Here is a 19,486-nt window from a genome sequence, read left to right on the forward strand (position 1 = left end):
CAGGTACAGGCCTGGAGGATCAATGTGAATGTGATGTCCTAACAAATCTGGTTGGATAAACATCATTACAGAATTGATCAGTGCTGGTCAGAGGTTAACCAATTAAGCCAATCCTACTTGTGAACTGGATGGCTCTGGGGCCAGTGTAAGCCCTACCTTACTATAGCTGGCCTGTTTTCCAAGTAGTGTACGTACAGTATACCAGTAGGTTACTGCACTGATGACATGAGCCAGCAATACCGCTCCAAGTCCAGAAGTTTGGTAATTTAAGGTCAAACATGGGCAGGTCGAGTATGGTGTTTGGGGAAAAATAAAAAATAATTTACTGAAAACTAACCGGTATGTGAAGAGGAAATTTCCACTAATTTTGTGAAGGTCGCTTCATTGTGAAAATTTTCCGCAGGCATGATATTGTGAACATTTATAAACTTTGATATTTAAAGTCTGAAGTTGTATTTATCGTGAAAATAACAACACCGTAGAAGTTTTATGTATGAAAATCGTGAAATTAAGCACTCATGAAAATAAATATAAAAGTTTACAGTATTGTATGATATTGTTACATTTTGTGTGGCATTTTGATGACTAGTATATAAAACGTTATGATGTTTACACTGTAATCTTTATCAGACCTCACTGGTTGTGTAATATCATTACAAATTAAAACCATAATTTCAAACCTAAGAAAATGTAGAAATTAGTTATGGAATGAAAGGAGGCATTTAGTACTAGTGTTACCTTGTATCTACCCGGTATTTCATCTTTTCCATAATATCATATGAAATGGAGGGCATTTATGTCTACAGACCTTCCTGCACGAGTTTTTAAAACCTTCTTCATAAGACTGAGATAGGATAGGTCTAATACAATTTAATTCACAAAAGAGCTGGTAGTTGAGAAATTCACTAACCAAGAATATGGTTGCAGTGCGTGTTTCCAAATTTGGAGAAGGTAATTTTTTGTCTATTTTTGAAGTGTTGTTTCATATTTGTTGTAAGGCCATCAATGGTAACGTATTCCAGATAATGCTGGAACCTTACAAACATTTGTCTGTAGGATACAAATTACTGGAAATAGTAAATTAATATGGGGCAAAGAAGTATATACAGTGTATATGAAGTGTAACAACCAATCAGGGTTACGTTGGCAACAATCAAGAAAAGTAATAGGTGAAACTGACCGAAAATTATTCATCAAAGTTCATATAGAACTAAGTTTTTTCTGTCATTTATTAAATTTCCACTGGGAGTTTCTTTAGATAAACAAATTCATGTCTGAAGCTTTGCAAGAATATGTTATATCAAGTCTAGGGTGTTTTCTTTTTTCTTGTTTACACCAGGAATTCAAGGAATCTAATTGCTGCAAGTTTGACTTTATCACAAGAAGAAAGTATTTTTAGTCATTATCCATTTCTGTACTATATATCAATACTCAGATTCTGGGTTCAAAGAGTTATCCTTGTTACCATAAAAGTCACTCTAACATTTCTACAGACTTGATTGCAATCTTTAGGTCTCTGGACCATTTTAACAAAGCTTGTTATTAATAAATTATTTTGATATTTGATCCTTAGCAGTTAAGAGTTATATCCCTTTAACAGACATTCATGATATTAAAGAACACACAGATGTCGCCTTCATTGAAATACATTTATGTCCTCAAAAGTCCTAAAAGAGGGCCAAATGAATCCAAAATAATGCACTCAGAATTTATTTAATTCAAAGTTGTTGAGAAATATTTGCTTTAAGTAACCAAATCACAAGATGGACCAGAATGTTCATACAGTGTGCTGTCATTCTATCACGCCATGTATTTTAGCCCTATCTCCTTTTGCCATATCTCCAAAACATTACACATCCTTAAATGCTTATAGCTGTTCATAGGGCATAAAACAAAAACAAACCAAACCTAAGCATAGAAATTACAGAGAGTATATATAGTTTACATTCTCTTTTAATTGCTGTTATCACAAAATTCTACACCAAAGGTCATACAAAAAATTTAATGCATGATTTATCTGTAACATAGACAAATCTTTCTCTGACATGATATGACAACACTATAATCATTGACAACTTTATGATTCTATTTACAACATGATCCTTTTTCTCTCTTAACATGAAGTGACAAAAAAAAATTTGATCTAGTGATAGAGTCCTTGTAGCGCAGAAGAAAATAATTGGTAGAGGAGTTGTTCAGCACTTGCTCTTTTTTCACTCATATATTTCTCTCTAGTTCCTAGTACAATATCAGATTATCGTTCCCAGTAAATCTTTCCTTTAGTAATTGCAATGAATCAAAATTTCTACTGCACACTTAATAATGGAATCCTCTTCTTTACACTTCGTAGTGAAATCTCTTATTTACATTTTGCAATAAAATCTTTCCTTTACATTATCTTCTTTTACACTTTGTAATGAAATCTCTCCTTTACACTTTGAAATGAAATTTCTTCCTTACACTTTGTAATGAAATCTCTCCTTTACACTTTGAAATGAAATTTCTTCCTTACACTTTGTAATGAAATCTCTCATTTACACTACCTCTTCTATACACTATGCAATGAAATCTCTCTTTTACACTTTGAAATGAAATCTCTCCTTTACATTTTTTAATGTAATTTCTCTTTTACACTTTGTAATGAAATTTCTCTTTTTACACATGTAATGAAATCTCTCCTTTACACTTTGTGATGAAATCTCTCCTTTACACTAGTAATGAAATCTCCCCTTTACACTTTGTAATGAAATCTCCCCTTTACACTTTGTAATGAAATCTCCCCTTTACACTTTGTAATGAAATCTCTCCTTTACACTAGTAATGAAATCTCCCCTTTACACTTTGTAATGAAATCTCCCCTTTACACTTTGTAATGAAATCTCTCCTTTACACTTTGTGATGAAATCTCTCCTTTACACTTGTGATGAAATCTCCCCTTTACACTTTGTAATGAAATCTCCCCTTTACACTTTGTAATGAAATCTCTCCTTTACACTTTGTAATGAAATCTCTCCTTTACACTTTGTACATTTATACACTATGCAAGGTCATAAATATCTTTCTATCACAATCTCTCTAGCACAATATAAAATTAATATCTCTATATTAAGATATTTCAGCGTTTGGCTTTCTTCGTCCCACTGAATCGTGTGGGTGGTGGAGGTGAAGGAGGTCGCTGTCGTCTGGTCTCCCTCTGTATTGGCGGCGGTGAGAAACGGTCAGGGGCTGTATGTTTATTGCGTAGTCGCTGTGACATCATCGGGGGTGAGGGAGGACGCTGACTCCTCAGTGATCTTGTCGACGGAACCACATCCTCTTTTACTGGAGGAGACACTTGCCCTCTACTCAGGGGTGGAGGGGATGGTGGTCTTTGTCCCCTAAGGGCAGGGTGTGGCGGAGAGGGTGACCTTGGTCTTCTACCGACCTGTCTCAAAGGTGGAGGGGAAGGTGGAGATGATGGTCCTCTAGCAGCTAAATGTAGGGGTGGGGACGGTGACCTTTGACCCTTAACTGGGGCTGGGGAAGGGGGACGACGGCCTCTAAGTACTGGACGATGACTGGGGGATACTGGAGATGGTGGATCTTCAAATGAACCTGATGAACTGGAAATAGTCTCTATGCAGTCATCTGGGGAAATTGGTCTTGGAATGTGGCCCATAGGTCGTGGTGGTGGTGATTGTGACATTCTGCTCCGTGTGTGTGGTCTCCTTGGAGGAGGTGATGGAGATCTGTAATGAGGAGGCGAGTCCATACCTCTATAGGCTGCTGGTGAACCTGACCTATACACAGGAGACTCTGACCTTTGTCTAGAATAGCCAGGAATTGGGGGAGTATCCCGCCCCCTGTAGGGGTAGGGGTAGGGAGGAGATTCGGGCCGGGGTCCTCGGCGGTGTGGTGACGAACCCTGCCATCCATGAGGAGGTGAATCTTCTTTTGTGAATGACGAATGTGGTGAGTTGGACTGTTCCACAGACATTTGTCGCTCGAATGGGTAAAAGTGTTTTTGTGGACTCTGAGGAGGAGACGTTCCTGGTGGTCCCTCCATTGGATACCCCCAGGGCCCTGGTCCATGCCACTGTCCCCTACCGGTGACTCCCCCTCGTCCTGGGTGGCCAGATCTTGACTGGTTACCTCGAGCACGCCCAGACCTGTAAAACATTGAACATTGAAATAAGACATCTAAATACAAGTTACCATAAACTTAAAGTATATATACCACATTTATAGTGAAACCAAACTTTATGTTTGTGTTTTGCATTCACTCTATTAATTACATGTATCAACTTCATTTGGTTGCTGAGATTTTTTTTTTTTTTTTTTTTTTGAGTAGAAATTATTCTTTTAATTATAATGCATTAATGCATAATCCATTTAATTGCACGATAAACATAAATCCCTTTTTCCTGAGTTCGATACCAAACACGTAATGCCATGTTTTTGTAATAGAGTGAAACATACCATATTTCTTTCAAGCCTAGCCAGAAGTAACAGAAGAAGACTAATATAGGCAATATGCCTGTTGTCTTATTCTTTTGACAATATAATGTATATATGTACTCTGTATCTATGTATATTTGTATTGTTAATAAAATATTTCTGAAATGAAAAAAAAAGACATCTAAATATATATACCACATTACCACATTTATAGTGAAACCCAACTTGATGTTGAAGTCAATATATCACAAGGTATCAGTATTCTGTCACTATGAACAGTCAATGTCAATCTGAAAGTTAGTAGGACCTAAATACCCCTGTAAAACATCAAGACTTCAAAATCGAATAAACAACTAATAACAGGATCTTTATAAGGTTAAATGTGTAGACTCAAAGAAAACTTTTGACTAACAGTCTTTCAATTGAATCTGGATCATTTCCAAGATATCATATGCATATCTAGGTATCAATAGGAACCTACATAAGATTCATTTAGTACTTTCTGCGAAATAGTGTTAACAGACTTCAATTGTCTAAATTCAAGATGGCTGCTGGTCGACCATCTTGAATCTGGATCGATGGGACTTCCTCCATTAAACATTTTGTAAAACTGAATTTGATATTTAAGGTCAAGATAAATATCCTACCTTTTGCCCTGTTGCTGTACCCAGCGCTCGGCTTCACCAAAGTCAACATTGAGCAGACTACTTTTTGCCAGTCTTGCTGCCTCACCGAAATCTACCATGTCAATTGGCATCTTCAGATTCTTTCGTTTTCTCCGTCCAAATTCATCTACTGACGATGAAGAGGAACCCGAGACTGATTTCTTGGCAGATGAACGACTACTTCCTGAATGTTGACTCCCCGATGAAGATGAAGAATTTGACCTTGACCTTGACTTTGACTTTGTGTGTGACACTGAGGATGAAAACGAGGCTGATGAAGAGGATATAGGACTGGTCTGTCCGATAAGTGAGTTAGGTGAGGTTGACCGTGAGCTGATGGGACTAGTGTCCAGTGACGACTTGATTTTATCAGATTTGGATGACTCTTGTACTGGTGATGAAGCATGGCGTCTAGAGCTACGGTAGGTGCGATGAGGTTTGTAAAGATCAGACGTATCGTATCGCTTGGAACTTGGCTTCTCTGTGTCTGTGGACCTACAAATACAACAAATTAAGATTAATGAAATGGCTACACCACAAAGGAACCTGTACTATTCACTTTGATTGAACATTTTGTTACAAAGTGCATGATTAATATAAAATATGAATTACTGCCTATGCTTGGAATCAAACTCGGGACCTCTGACTTACAAGCCTTACACTTAACTGGTAGAGATAAAGAGAAACAAGAGGCCCAGAGGGCCTGTATCGCTCACCTGGTTTGAAATGCCAAGTAATGTTCTGAATACAGGTTCATTGTTTCTTTTCTGAAGGAATTCTAATATTAACCTCTAAACCCCCTATTGGGCCCCACCCCTCCTGCCCCCTGAGGGTCAGAGCCAAAATTTATACAAGTTCTGTCCCCCTTCCCCCAAGGATGTTTGTGGCCAAATTTGGTTACAATCAATGCAGAACTCTATGACTAGTAGCGATTTAAAGGATTTACCTCTATTTCCCCTATTGGGCCCCGCCTCTCCTGCCCCCTGGGGACCAGAGCCAAAATTTATACAAGTTCTGTTCCCCTTCCCCCAAGGATGTTTGTGGCCAAATTTTGTTACATTCCATTCAGAACTCTATGACTAGTAGCGATTTAAAGGATTTACCTCTATTTCCCCTATTGGGCCCCACCCCTCCTGCCCCCGGGTGGCCAGAGCCAAAATTTATACAAGTTCTGTTCCCCTTCCCCCAAGGATGTTTGTGGCCAAATTTTGTTACATTCCATTCAGAACTCTATGACTAGTAGCGATTTAAAGGATTTACCTCTATTTCCCCTATTGGGCCCCACCCCTCCTGCCCGCGGGTGGCCAGAGCCAAAATTTATACAAGTTCTGTTCCCCTTCCCCCAAGGATGTTTGTGGCCAAATTTGGTTACAATCCATTCAGAACTCTATGACTAGTAGCGATTTAAAGGATTTACCTCTATTTCCCCTATTGGGCCCCACCCCTCCTGCCCGCGGGTGGCCAGAGCCAAAATTTATACAAGTTCTGTTCCCCCTCCCCCATGGATGTTTGTGGCCAAATTTGGTTACAATCCATTCAGAACTCTATGACTAGTAGCGATTTAAAGGATTTACCTCTATTTCCCCTATTGGGCCCCACCCCTCCTGCCCCCGGGTGGCCAGAGCCAAAATTTATACAAGTTCTGTTCCCCTTTCCCCAAGGATGTTTGTGGCCAAATTTGGTTATAATCCATGTAGAACTCTATGACTAGTAGCGATTTAAAGGATTTACCTCTATTTCCCCTATTGGGCCCCACCCCTCCTGCCCCCGGGTGGCCAGAGCCAAAATTTATCCAAGTTCTGTTCCCCTTCCCCCAAGGATGTTTGTGGCCAAATTTGGTTACAATCCATGCAGAACTCTAGGACAAGTAGTGATTTATAGGATTTACCTCTATTTCCCCTATTGGGCCCCGCCCCTCCTGCCCCCGGGGGACCAGAGCCAAAATTTATACAAGTTCTGTTCCCCTTCCCACAAGGATGTCTGTGGCCAAATTTGGTTACATTCCATTCAGAACTCTATGACTAGTAGCCATTTAAATGATTTACCTCTATTTCCCCTATTGGGCCCCACCCCTCCTGCCCCCGGGTGGCCAGAGCCAAAATTTATACAAGTTCTGTTCCCCTTCCCCCAAGGATGTTTGTGGCCAAATTTTGTTACATTCCATTCAGAACTCTATGACTAGTAGCGATTTAAAGGATTTACCTCTATTTCCCCTATTGGGCCCCACCCCTCCTGCCCCCAGGTGGCCAGAGCCAAAATTTATACAAGTTCTGTTCCCCCTCCCCCATGGATGTTTGCGGCCAAATTTGGTTACAATCCATTCAGAACTCTATGACTAGTAGCGATTTAAAGGATTTACCTCTATTTCCCCTATTGGGCCCCACCCCTCCTGCCCCCGGGTGGCCAGAGCCAAAATTTATACAAGTTCTGTTCCCCTTTCCCCAAGGATGTTTGTGGCCAAATTTGGTTATAATCCATGTAGAACTCTATGACTAGTAGCGATTTAAAGGATTTACCTCTATTTCCCCTATTGGGCCCCACCCCTCCTGCCCCCGGGTGGCCAGAGCCAAAATTTATCCAAGTTCTGTTCCCCTTCCCCCAAGGATGTTTGTGGCCAAATTTGGTTACAATCCATGCAGAACTCTAGGACAAGTAGTGATTTATAGGATTTACCTCTATTTCCCCTATTGGGCCCCGCCCCTCCTGGCCCCGGGGGACCAGAGCCAAAATTTATACAAGTTCTGTTCCCCTTCCCACAAGGATGTCTGTGGCCAAATTTGGTTACATTCCATTCAGAACTCTATGACTAGTAGCCATTTAAATGATTTACCTCTATTTCCCCTATTGGGCCCTGCCCCTCCTGCCCGCGGGGGGCCAGAGCCAAAATTTATACAACGCCGGATGCCGGATGCCGGACGACGGACGCCGGACGCCGCGCCATGACATAAGCTCACAGCTAAAAACCAAAATGAATGTTTCTAGAAACTTTGTTCCTTTTCAAAGAATTTATATATCTCAATTAAATTGAACTTCAGCCAGTTTACACAGCTACCTGTAAAGTAAAACGTTGACAGGATGAAAGACCAACTCATACTGAAGCATTATATGACTCAAATTTGATACGTACAATATACGCCCGAGTCAATCAACACGAAGAACATTCCTTGGAAACAGAGGAAAGCTTTTATAAAGTGATTAAACTAATGACAAATATGACATGTGACTTACTTGTTGCTAGGCATGTCCTCAGACTGAGAAGGAGAACAGTGGGCACGGCCACGTTTGCCTCTTGTATCTGTGTCAACACTCGATTGCCTGTGAAAGAATCAGTTTTACATATTTTTATACTTGACAACAATCAGGATTAAGTAATGTAAGCAACTTTATTTTCACCAATTTTCGTGTTATTTCACAAGAGAATTTGACCCCAAATTCAAATGTTTCTGCAAATTATTGTATAAAACCTAATTACAAAAGGGGAACATACTGAGCAACTCTTCATTGCGAATAAATGTATTCATTAATGTAAACATTTCTATTTCCACACAACGGATTACCTGGTAAGTAACATTACAGATTCAGAGGAAATCTAAGAAAACCACTTGTGAACATCAGTGCCTAAATACCTGGTAAATCAATTGAGGAAAGCTTTAAATTATTTACAATTTGAATACTGAATCATCAACATGACATTAAAATGTTGCCATGGGATCTCCTCATAGACGGGTATAGAAATGGTGAACAAGGTAGACAGGATGCATATCTGTAAATGATGGTTGAACTATAGACCACTTTACCTTTGGCCACTGTCACTTCTTTTCCGTTTCCCGGAGCGCCGTACATTGTCGGATTTATCAGAAAGGTCACTAGTAGGACTAGCTGCACATCCAGATGAAGAACTGACAATATCATCACTGATTTTGCTCCGAGACCTTGTCTGGTGGACAGACTGGCTTAGACTCACAGCGCTGGAGGTCACAACCTCAAATATCGGTATTGAGGTGGTGTCCTGATTCACAGCGATCTGGTTTTCATTGGCTGTCTCATCCTGAGTGGGTGTGGCTGGTGATTCAAAGCTTTCCTCGAGGTCCACTGTAATGAGGTCAGAGGAAAATTGATCATTATCAAACAAAAGGTAAAATGGACCTGTAATGTGCATCTTCTTCTAAGCTCAAATTGGTTAACACTATTAATACAACTCCTCAATTTGCCCAATATAAACATAGGTTTAGTTTGCTCAGGTAAAATAATTCAATATAATTTTGAATTGATAACAGTTTTCTTGAAAGTACAGGGTGTCCCAAAAAACATGTCTGAGTTTGACGCTTTATAAAAAATGTTTTGATAGACAGAGGAATTAGATCTATTTATCATTAGAAAGATAGTGATCTGTTCTGTACAACGATACACAACAACGTGGACAAATATCTTTTTGTTAATACTTACATTGAAAATCAAGAAAAAGTCATATTTCGCTATTTTTAAGATTTGTTCAGAAAATCAATAACTTTCGATTAAAGATAGGGCATGATATGTCCACCCTTCTTTTCGATGACATGATGAATTCTGTCCCTGAAATACCTCACCACCTCACAATTCTGTAAATCTGCTTCCTTGAGATGGACAGCATACCTGGGTGACATTTTCATAAAGTTTCGTTTACTAAAGTAGGGGATTTTCCGACTGTATTGTAGATTTTAATAACTTCAGCCTGAATCTTCATGGTGCTAAAAAGTCATCAAAATGTGACATCATCGATGACGTCATCATTTCAATTATGACGTCATCACACATAATGACAATGTAATCTGTACATTTGTACCCAATTAAGTTAAATGTGGATTCTCCTGCTTTCCAAATCATTTTGAATTTTCAATAAAAGTTTAGTATTGCAAAATTTATTACCCGTCAAAGTCGGGACATGTTTTTTGGGACACCCTGTATGTCATTTCATAAACATTCCCGTAATCGTAAATTTTCCAAGATTGATAATCAAGTTTTGTGGACCTCTTCATTATTGAAAGGATAATGACTTGTTTATTGTTAACCTTAGAATAAATACCATATTAACTTTCCTAAAACATTCTCATAGAGGAGAGTTTCATAGCAAATTATCAAAAGACAGTCCTTTATGAAAATTGAAGATCATTTGATCAACAAACCTGTATCTGTATTTGTTTTTCTTCCAGCTTCCTCTCCTTGAGACATCACTTCCTGTCCTTGAGACGTCACTTCCTGTCCTTGTGATGTCACTTCCTGTCCCTGAGTCAGGTCTATATCAGGAGTGATATCAACCATCATCCCAATGGTAAAATCTGTTTCCACGGTTTCTACTGTCTCCTCCACCGCCATTTCTTCGACAACCAATTCTTCGTAACTCTGACTGGAGAATGGCTGTTTTTTCTCCGTATAGATAGAAGTGAACTCATCAGAGGTATACCTATCACAACCAAAACATTCAATCTTCACATCAGATGGATTTGAATTATACAGTTTCTTTATTTCTAGTTAACATACTTTTAACAGCCCTGGTCATTTTAGGATGTGCCAGGTTTCGGTAGTGGAGTAAAACTAGAATGACCAGAGAAAAGATACTGACCTTATGTTCAGTACCTGGTAACCGCCCAAATGGGTTTTGAACTCACAACCCTGAGTTGAAGAGCTAGAACGTCAGAATAGTACCTTAACCACATGGTCACTACGGTCCTAATATATGTTTTGACTGGTGCTATGTTAGAAGACTTCAAACATTCACAGAACTTGTAAGACAAAATCATAAAATCTGTCCCTTTGTGGAGAGATTTTATATCTTCTTAGAGTAATATTTATTCTTTTCAAAAATATTAAAAAAAGGATTGGAATTTGCAAAGCAAAACAAAGAAAGTATCTTGTACCATTAGGTAACTGTATTAAGTGCTACAGGGGAGATAATTTCTTTATACTATCTGAACTCATTTGTAACCTTACCTGAGTTTTCTCCCATAGTTAAATCTAAGCAGACATGAGAGTAAAGATATTCTATCACGTAATAGCATCAAGAACTAATATTTGTTTTTCTCTAGTACTTTGAAGATTATTTGGAACAAATTTTGATACATTTCTGCTATCCGTGCAGAAAGACAAATTTTCTAGTTAATGAGCTCTTAGGTACCAAAGCCAAATATGTACCTCCTAGTTCGTGTTCTCTGTCGCCGAAGAGCTTCTTTTTTCTCCTGAACCTTTTGTTTGGTGAGTTCTTCTTTCAGCTCAGCTTTAGTTTTCTTTCTTTTCTTTTCTGGTGATTCAGGCATTTTTGTGTCCACTGAGACATCCGCTTCCTCTTTGCTAACATCTGGAATACAAACCAATGCATAATCAGATCATTTCTACCAAAGAAATACTGCAAACATGCTTTTTAGTCTTTGCATGTGTTTTCAATCAATTTGTATTGTGGACTGAATGCTATCGCCAGGTAAGCTTGTAGTAAAGAGAAACTAAGCTTATGAAAGGACAAGACATCATGATGGCTATATACCGGATCGTCCTGATTCTTCTAATCCCATATATGTATATAATCATTAGTCAATGACTGAAGAAACAGATTCGAAAGAAACGTCTGTTAAATATTATGGCATGAGCAGGAGCATAAAATATACATTGTCTTTTATATGTATTGTGACATTTCAACAAATTATTTCTATTACCTTGTGAGCTTTTGTCAGTGTCTTCTTCCTTTTTGCTTTCTTTAGACTTCTTTCTCTCCTCTCGTAGTTTGGCCTTCTCTTCCTCTCTGTCCTTCCGTCGGGCCTCCAGTTCAGCCCTCCTCTGTAGTCTCTGTACATAGCGCTCCTCCTTCTCGCGTGCCTTCGGAAGTACAATTTGGAGATAATGACAAATACAGGGTATCAAACATAATATATCTATATTCACATTTATATGAATTGGAAAGTAACACCAATATTCTGTTAACTTTATATTTTAGGATAGTTCACATTTTTTCAGATTCTGATGATTATTCAATATTCAAATGGAAAGTGAATTTTAGTAATTTTGGGGAAAAAACAACAGAAACTTACACCATCAATATTTAAAGAATTGTCTGAAAAATGAAATGCAAATTACAGCATGTGGAAAGGTGTAACAGCAGCATGTCGAGAGGTTACACCTAGAATGATTACAGGTCAAAAGGAAATCTTTTGAGATATTTATGAACATTCCTGCTTTTCAAGCACTATTGATATTATAAATAGGCAATCTGTTTTCTTAATCAGATTGTATAAATAGATGATAATATTCAATTACTTCAAATACATCATATAATAGTTCTGTAAGAAATCTATGTAATATGAAAGCACTATGAAACATAATAGGCTTGAATGAAAGGAACTCAGGAGGATATGAACTGTCTAAAATTCTTTAGAGCTACAACATTGCAGCTAGACAGGAATTTACTAGTAGATAGAAATGAAAACTTGTGAGAGTAACTTACAATTCTAGCCTTACGCTCCTCTCTCGTCTCCTCATCATCACTGTCACTATAGTTATACTGTAGGGATATAAGTCGGCGTGGCTTTCCAGGTGTTGCCACTGTTGGAGATACTTCCTTGACTGCCTCTGTGACCTTTGATGAAGCGACGACCTTGGGAGATTCTTTATCCTTTGGGAGAGAAGCTTCTGTGGTCTTTGGTGGTACTGCAATATCTGCAGTTTCTGTGACCTTTGGCGAGACCGTAACTGCTTCTGTTGAAGTATCTGTGGGTGGTGTTTGAGACACAACCATGTCTGATTCTGGTTTTGATTTAGAAGGTGTAGTCTGTTCCTCCACTGGCCTGGGAGATGAAGCGGGTGATACCTTTACTGGTGTAGATGGCTTAGCATCAACGTCACTGGTATCTGTCTTGGTTTCTTTCATTTCTACATCCATCTGGTCTTCATCTGAAAGAGAGGCAACAACAAAATGTACATGTATTGAATAGATATGATGAACATAGATCTTACTGCTTGTATACCTAAACTTGTCTTCTCTTTAAGGAAATATCTATATCACCTAGGTATATACCAAATAATTATAGATTGGTATATTCTGCTGAACCTTTGACTTGTCTTCCCTTTAAGGAAATGTCTATATCACCTTGGTGTATATATCACCTAGGTATATACCAAATAATGATAGATTGGTCAATCCTGCTGAACCTTTGACTTGTCTTCCCTTTAAGGAAATGTCTATATCACCTTGGTGTATATATCACCTAGGTATATACCAAATAATCATAGTTTGGTCAATTCTGCTGAACCTTTGACTCAAATGATACATGTGCATGATTAATGTGTAACTCAGGTGTATTTAAGTTTGGTAGATCTACCTTTAACCACTAATTCTAATTCAGCTATCATACCCTTACTTTGAAGTAAAACAATGTTTATAGTTTGTGACATACCAGAGTGTTCGTCACCATGATGTGGACTATAGCATGGCGCAGGTATGTCATCATCAGACAGGTCGCTCATTAAACTACTGGAACTACCCTCACTGAACAGGGACAGGTCACTAGTGTGAACAGAACTGACTGATAATTCGGACATTTCATCCACTTCACGATTCCACTCAAACTTATATGGACGCTTGGCTTCTCCATCTTCCTCCTTGGACTGTGCTGTGTTCCGGCCACTAGCATCGTCACCCTCCTTGTAAGTCTGAATGAACCAAAGTCTACGATTTCAGAAAGTCATTGGAAATTGATAAAGACATGCAAAATCTCTTCAGTCAACTTCACCTGAAAATTGCTTGAATTAAAATCCACTTGAACATGAATTTCAGGTCAAATTGACTTGAAAAATATCTATGTGAATACAATTTATTGTTGTGATTTGAAATTCTGGTCAACTTCAGGCTATTCTGATGAATTTCACCTGAAACTGACCCAACAAAAAACATTTGAAATACAAGACTTGTTCTGCAGGTGATTTTCAAGTCAAATTTAGATCAATTTAAGATCAAGATTAAAAAGTTATTGCATTTTCTTTGAACAGAATCTTTATAAAAGACATTTTGACTGTGACATCATAATGTCTTGAAATCAGAGAAATAAGGTGACTGTTAATGGGTTTTTTTTTTGACGTTTACAGTATAATTAGAATCATTTCACCTTGAATTTTATTACGATCTGTTCCAGACTTGGAAACAGAAGAGTTCAAAGGTGTCTTCATGGGTGAATAAGATTGAGATTTTATGAAACCAACTTATTTATTTGTGAACCAAGTGAAAAACAAAAAGAGACAGAGAAGGAAAAACAGACAATATTCTGACAACTTCCTGGATGAAAACTTACAAACTGTGTGTCCATACTCTCGCTGTCTGTAGTGGTAAACATGGTCAGATCCTGGGAACTCTCGTCACCAGAGGTCTTCATATCAGATACCACCGACTCCGTATCTGATTTCTTGACAGGCTTTTCCTCCTTCTTTTTAGGAGTCGGAGGCATGGCCGGTAGAGGTATATCCTCAAGGATATTTTTCTCTTCCTTAAACAGAGATGTACTGACTTCTGGTTTAGGAGCTTCTTTAGGAATCGTAGGGGTTTCCTCTGTCCCTGGGGGTGGAGGAGTTTTCGGAATTGGGGGTAAGGGTGGAAGACTAGGTTTTGGAGGCGTAGGTGTGTCAGCAATGCTAACGTTAAGTGAAACTGATGGTGAGGACATAGCTAGTGGACTCTGTGCCACAGCCGGACTGGCACCAAACTGACCAAGCACGCCAGGAATCGGAGGGTTTTTAGAAGTCACTGTTGCGTCACTGCCGGCAGAGGAGGGTGTATCAAAGCCTGGAGGTTTGGTGTAAATATTTGGCATGGCAAACCCGCCCCAGGGATTTGGCATGTATGGAAATGCCTGTGGAGGCATTCCGTATGGAAGAGGCATGGGCATGGCCATAGGGAAGTTCATCATTCCTGGAGGGTAGGTGCCTACTGAGGATTGCTGCTGGGGAGGGGTCTGAAGAGGCCACATGTTGGTGGTCTGTGGAAATCCAGCCATAATAGGGGGACTACCAAACGGTGTAACAGACTGGGGTAGGAGGGGAGTCGGCTGCTGACTGGTAGGCTGCTGTTGGAAATCTGAAACAGATTTGAACAAAATATCATCTAAATTTAATTCATCACAAGACTTACAGCAACAACTTCAGGGAATTTTATGATATACATCATCAAAAACTAATGTCTCAACTGGTAGAACTGTTACATGAACTCTTTACACAGAATCTAATAAAGCATCTGTCTATTTTACTAAGATATAGAGACAGGGAGATGGTGACCTATCTTACTGCTATTTACTGAACCTTTTATATTTACCAATGACAGAATGAGAGAATGATAATTTCAATTTCAACAAAATTTTATTTCACTTAAATTGAAAATGGAATGAACAAAAGACAATGCCTATATAAGATCTCTCCTTGATAGTGAATGATAATAACACATCCATCTGTTTTACTAACATATTTAAAACTGACCTGGAGGAGGAACACTTAGACTCATGAGGCTTTGTAAATTCTGTTTCTGTTGATTTTTCTTCTGCTCCATCCGTTCCTTCCTCTGAACAGGATCGATGTTGAGATGCTTGCATGCCACCTCATCAATCTTAGGTTTTATCACATGGAAGATCTTTGGGTTGACGACCTGTTCTATCACTCTCTCTACTCCTGTGGCCAGCATTCCAGACCTGTAACACACACAACAAACAAGGAATTTAAAGCTCCTTGAAGTCTAACATCTGTAGCGGTATTGTTCTGGGTGGATCATCGGGTTCGAATCCTGGTCTGTTCTATACATTTTCTCTCATCTCCTGTTACAGAATTGGTGCCCATCTAAATAACCCACGGTCATGGTGTTTGAAAGGGCCTCATATGTGTTCGAGAGCGAAGACTTCAAGAAAGGAGGGAGGAGTGTAGCGGGATTGGACTTGGTCTACAACGGTGACCAGGTTGCTCAGTCAGTAGAGCACTTGGCTAGTGTTTGGAGGGTCCCGGATTAGAATCCCTGTCTGGCCGATACATTTTCTCCTCTCCTGTTAAACATCAAATCAACTACTTATCCATTATCAGTGTGAAATGTACTAAATGTCAAATGGTTATGCATATCTTATCAGTTTGCTTAACAATACACTCCATGATCAATACTGGATTCGGTAATATAAATATTATATAATTTTAAGCAAAGCCTATTTGAGAGAGCAGCAGTTAATCCATAATTTTGTGTGTTGATTTTTCTTTACTGTTACTAGATAGAGATATGCCAGGTAAATTAGGAGAAAGAGCAATCTCCCCTGACCCATCAGCCTTATCGATGTTGACATTTGTTCTTATTGCTTATTGTGTGAGCTGACTAACTGTACTGCTAGAAACCATTTATAGAATTATTAATTATAATAATCATAGCTTTACTGAATTACTAGCATTGAATTTATAACAATAAACAAGATTGAACACGGGATACTTCTACTTTCACTTTCTGCAAAGTACGTAACTGCAGCTACAAATTATATCTCAACGTCATTCTCTGTTACCAGGCGGAAAATTCCGAAGCAAATGGTTTTAAGTTAAGATTTAGGACCAAATGTAAATGTTAGATTCAGGTAAGAATAAATTGGAAGGTAAATCTTGCACTATTGTTTTCATTTTGAAATTTTTCAAAGTATAACTTATTTGTAATCATGCAAGAGTGAGATTTTGTAATCACACGAGAGTGTGACTTTGGATACTGTCTTGCGCAACACTGGATCTTGTTTTGACTTCCGGTTTCCGGTTTACGAGAAAGTTTTCCAACTCTACATATATTGGATGATTTACATAGAATAACGTTACCGAGACACCTCTATCACAAGAGTTCCCTACGCTCTCTAATATTGTCCTCTAACAAGTCAATGTCCTTGAAATTTGTTTGGAGGATGCGGTGACATCTTTGTTGATAAATAGTAGTGGTGTTCCAATTAATCGAGTTCGTCGAGTATCGTTGGTTCAAGGTGTTTGATCAATTAATCGAGTAAGAAATCTGTAATTGAGTTTCTTCGGAATTTTACGAGACCATGATAAACCATGGTATGAAGTTAGCTGATCAGTAAAACATGCAAAAAAATCACAGCTAACTTGTTAAAATCTTTATATATATATATATCTATAAAAATTTGTTCAGATGAGCATGATTTGTGAAGAAAATAAGCGACATTAAACATGACAGCACAGAAGAGGCCTTGCGATCATAAGCCTTTGAAGGATTTTTTTTTATATTAGACATCAAGGAATAAAATAATCAATTTTAATCCATCATTGATTGGTTAAATAAAACTGATGACAGACCACGAAATTTCAACCAATTCCCAACACTAATAAATGGTTTTCCAAGTCTAACTTAAACAATTGTAATGCAAAGACACCAAAATTGAGTTAATAATGTACATATAAGCATTAAACTGTTTTCCTATTGAATGTCATCCTCAATATTCCATGGGTTACTATTACTGACGTTATATCCACCCCTTGACTATCTCATAGTAAAACTGGAGACAAGAGAACAGAACAGGTAATTTAGTCCTTTAATGTGCATCAAAAGAATAGTATAAAAGTACACTGTGGTTGACTGTGTGGCTTCGAAGTTGGGCATCACTCTCTCTGTAGTCTTCAAAGGAAGTCTTTGCAGGCCCGATTTTTTCTCATGAACTGCATTCAGTTTTACTATGAAATAGTCCATGGTTGTATATAACATCAGTAATAGTAACTCCTGGAGTATTGAGGATGATGGAATCTATGGTCTATATATAGATACCAGAACTTTGATGACAATCATCTCATAACGTTCTAGTGTGCATTATGGAGACTGTCTGCAAAGCTCTGGAATCTATACTGTATATATATGCCTAATTAACACAAAAACTAACTGTATATATATGCCTAATTAACACAAAAACTAACATAAAATAATTTATTTAGCCTTTGGTGCATGCACGATCATTACTTCAAACTATTCCGTCTTTGCATGTTACAGAGTTAGTTCCCTTGTGGGTAGGTATCGATTGTTACGTCATTATTTTGTGAGCGCAATTCATGTCGTTTTCGCCGAAATGAATGACATTACGCTCACAAACATGTGACGTCACAATCGATACCTACCCGCAAGGGTAGATAACTCTGTAATATGCAAATACAGAATATAAGATATATAGTGTCACAGAATTTTTTTGGGATGCAATTAATTATTTTTCATATTTTTAATTTTTTCGCAATTATTTGAATATTTTATTTACATAGTATATTTCAATTTAGTGACAGTTAAAAAACAACAAACGAAATAATGGATTAACTGCTGTGCTCTCAGATAGGCTTTGTCTAAAATTATATTACTACTGTATCTAATTGTTTTGGATAACTACTGGTTGATCTGGCGTCGCAAGCTGTCTCTGAGATGGTTCTTGTTGAGGTTTGGACTCCATACTTGGCGTGTCAAGAAGCGTGATACATAACCCTCTACTCTTTGTCGCAGATTCTGGAAGGCAGGCTGAAATAAACAATATAATTTACTGTCATTAGAATAATCAAAAGCCAAACATTATTTGCACATTACCTAAATAACAGCGACATTGTACAAATAGTTTTGCCATAAATGTATAAAATTCCAACATAAACACGATATACTGCCGCAATTTATTAAGTATATAGGATGTATACCTTTGTGTCAACATCGGCCAAGCATTCTTTACGAAACTGATCAAAGAGTCCTTCTGATTTTAGCTTGTCGAGGATGTCACGTACGACCTTTGGGTCAGCTTCAGTATCGTTTCCAGTTTTCTTCGTCGACATTGTTGACGAGGTTACACAACCCCCGGGGTTCACTTTTAAAAATGAATCTCAATTGTGTGAAAAACGCGCATCTTAGCAGGACATTGTTCACGTCCAATGGAGGACGCCATTTTGGTTCCGGTTACAATATTAGGCGCATTCGATTATGCTGTATTGATGACAGGGGACGCAACTCTGTTATATCTGGCCACAATCGCGATTGTTCTGGCTACAGTCGGGAAAACAATAGGAAAACGGTGACCCGATCCCAGTTTCATCAACATGGAGGCACTAAATAAATAAAAAGGATCAAAATGGAAATTAAGATATGAAAGCGTAAAACATATGTCAGGAATTCAAAAACTTTATAAAGCTTAAATTTGTGATGTTATTTCAGTACATGTATGGTTTACGCTGTTTCTAATAAAAAGCGTTCGAAAGCAAGTTGTTCAAAGACTTGTTACAAATTTAATACCTGTCAACACCAGGTTTAAAGTAAAGCATGTTATCGTTATAGTCGGTTCACACATCTACATATATATCTATATACTTTGTCCAAATGAGTGACCTTCGCCGACCTTCAT

The 19,486-nt window shown here is 38.2% G+C and overlaps 2 protein-coding genes across 2 annotated transcripts in view; one reads left to right on the forward strand and one right to left on the reverse strand.

The window, feature by feature from the left end:
* Positions 1 to 19,486, forward strand: part of LOC138334976 (mannosyl-oligosaccharide glucosidase-like) — a 69,880-nt gene that overhangs the window by 49,720 nt on the left and 674 nt on the right. The gene's annotated exons all lie outside the window — the stretch shown is intronic.
* LOC138334974 (biorientation of chromosomes in cell division protein 1-like 1) lies at positions 1,938 to 19,159 on the reverse strand. The gene is made up of 13 exons (XM_069283852.1): positions 18,792 to 19,159; positions 18,497 to 18,621; positions 15,585 to 15,793; positions 14,411 to 15,189; positions 13,520 to 13,775; positions 12,571 to 13,016; positions 11,786 to 11,945; positions 11,271 to 11,433; positions 10,265 to 10,542; positions 8,900 to 9,194; positions 8,331 to 8,417; positions 5,085 to 5,597; positions 1,938 to 4,148 (listed from the first exon to the last, which is right to left on the reverse strand). Exons 1-13 carry the CDS (start codon positions 18,921 to 18,923, stop codon positions 3,116 to 3,118), a joined length of 4,476 nt encoding a protein of 1,491 aa, XP_069139953.1. The 5' UTR covers positions 18,924 to 19,159; the 3' UTR covers positions 1,938 to 3,115.

Source organism: Argopecten irradians, chromosome 11 (genome assembly GCF_041381155.1).
Source record: "Argopecten irradians isolate NY chromosome 11, Ai_NY, whole genome shotgun sequence".
Lineage (NCBI taxonomy): Eukaryota > Metazoa > Mollusca > Bivalvia > Pectinida > Pectinidae > Argopecten > Argopecten irradians.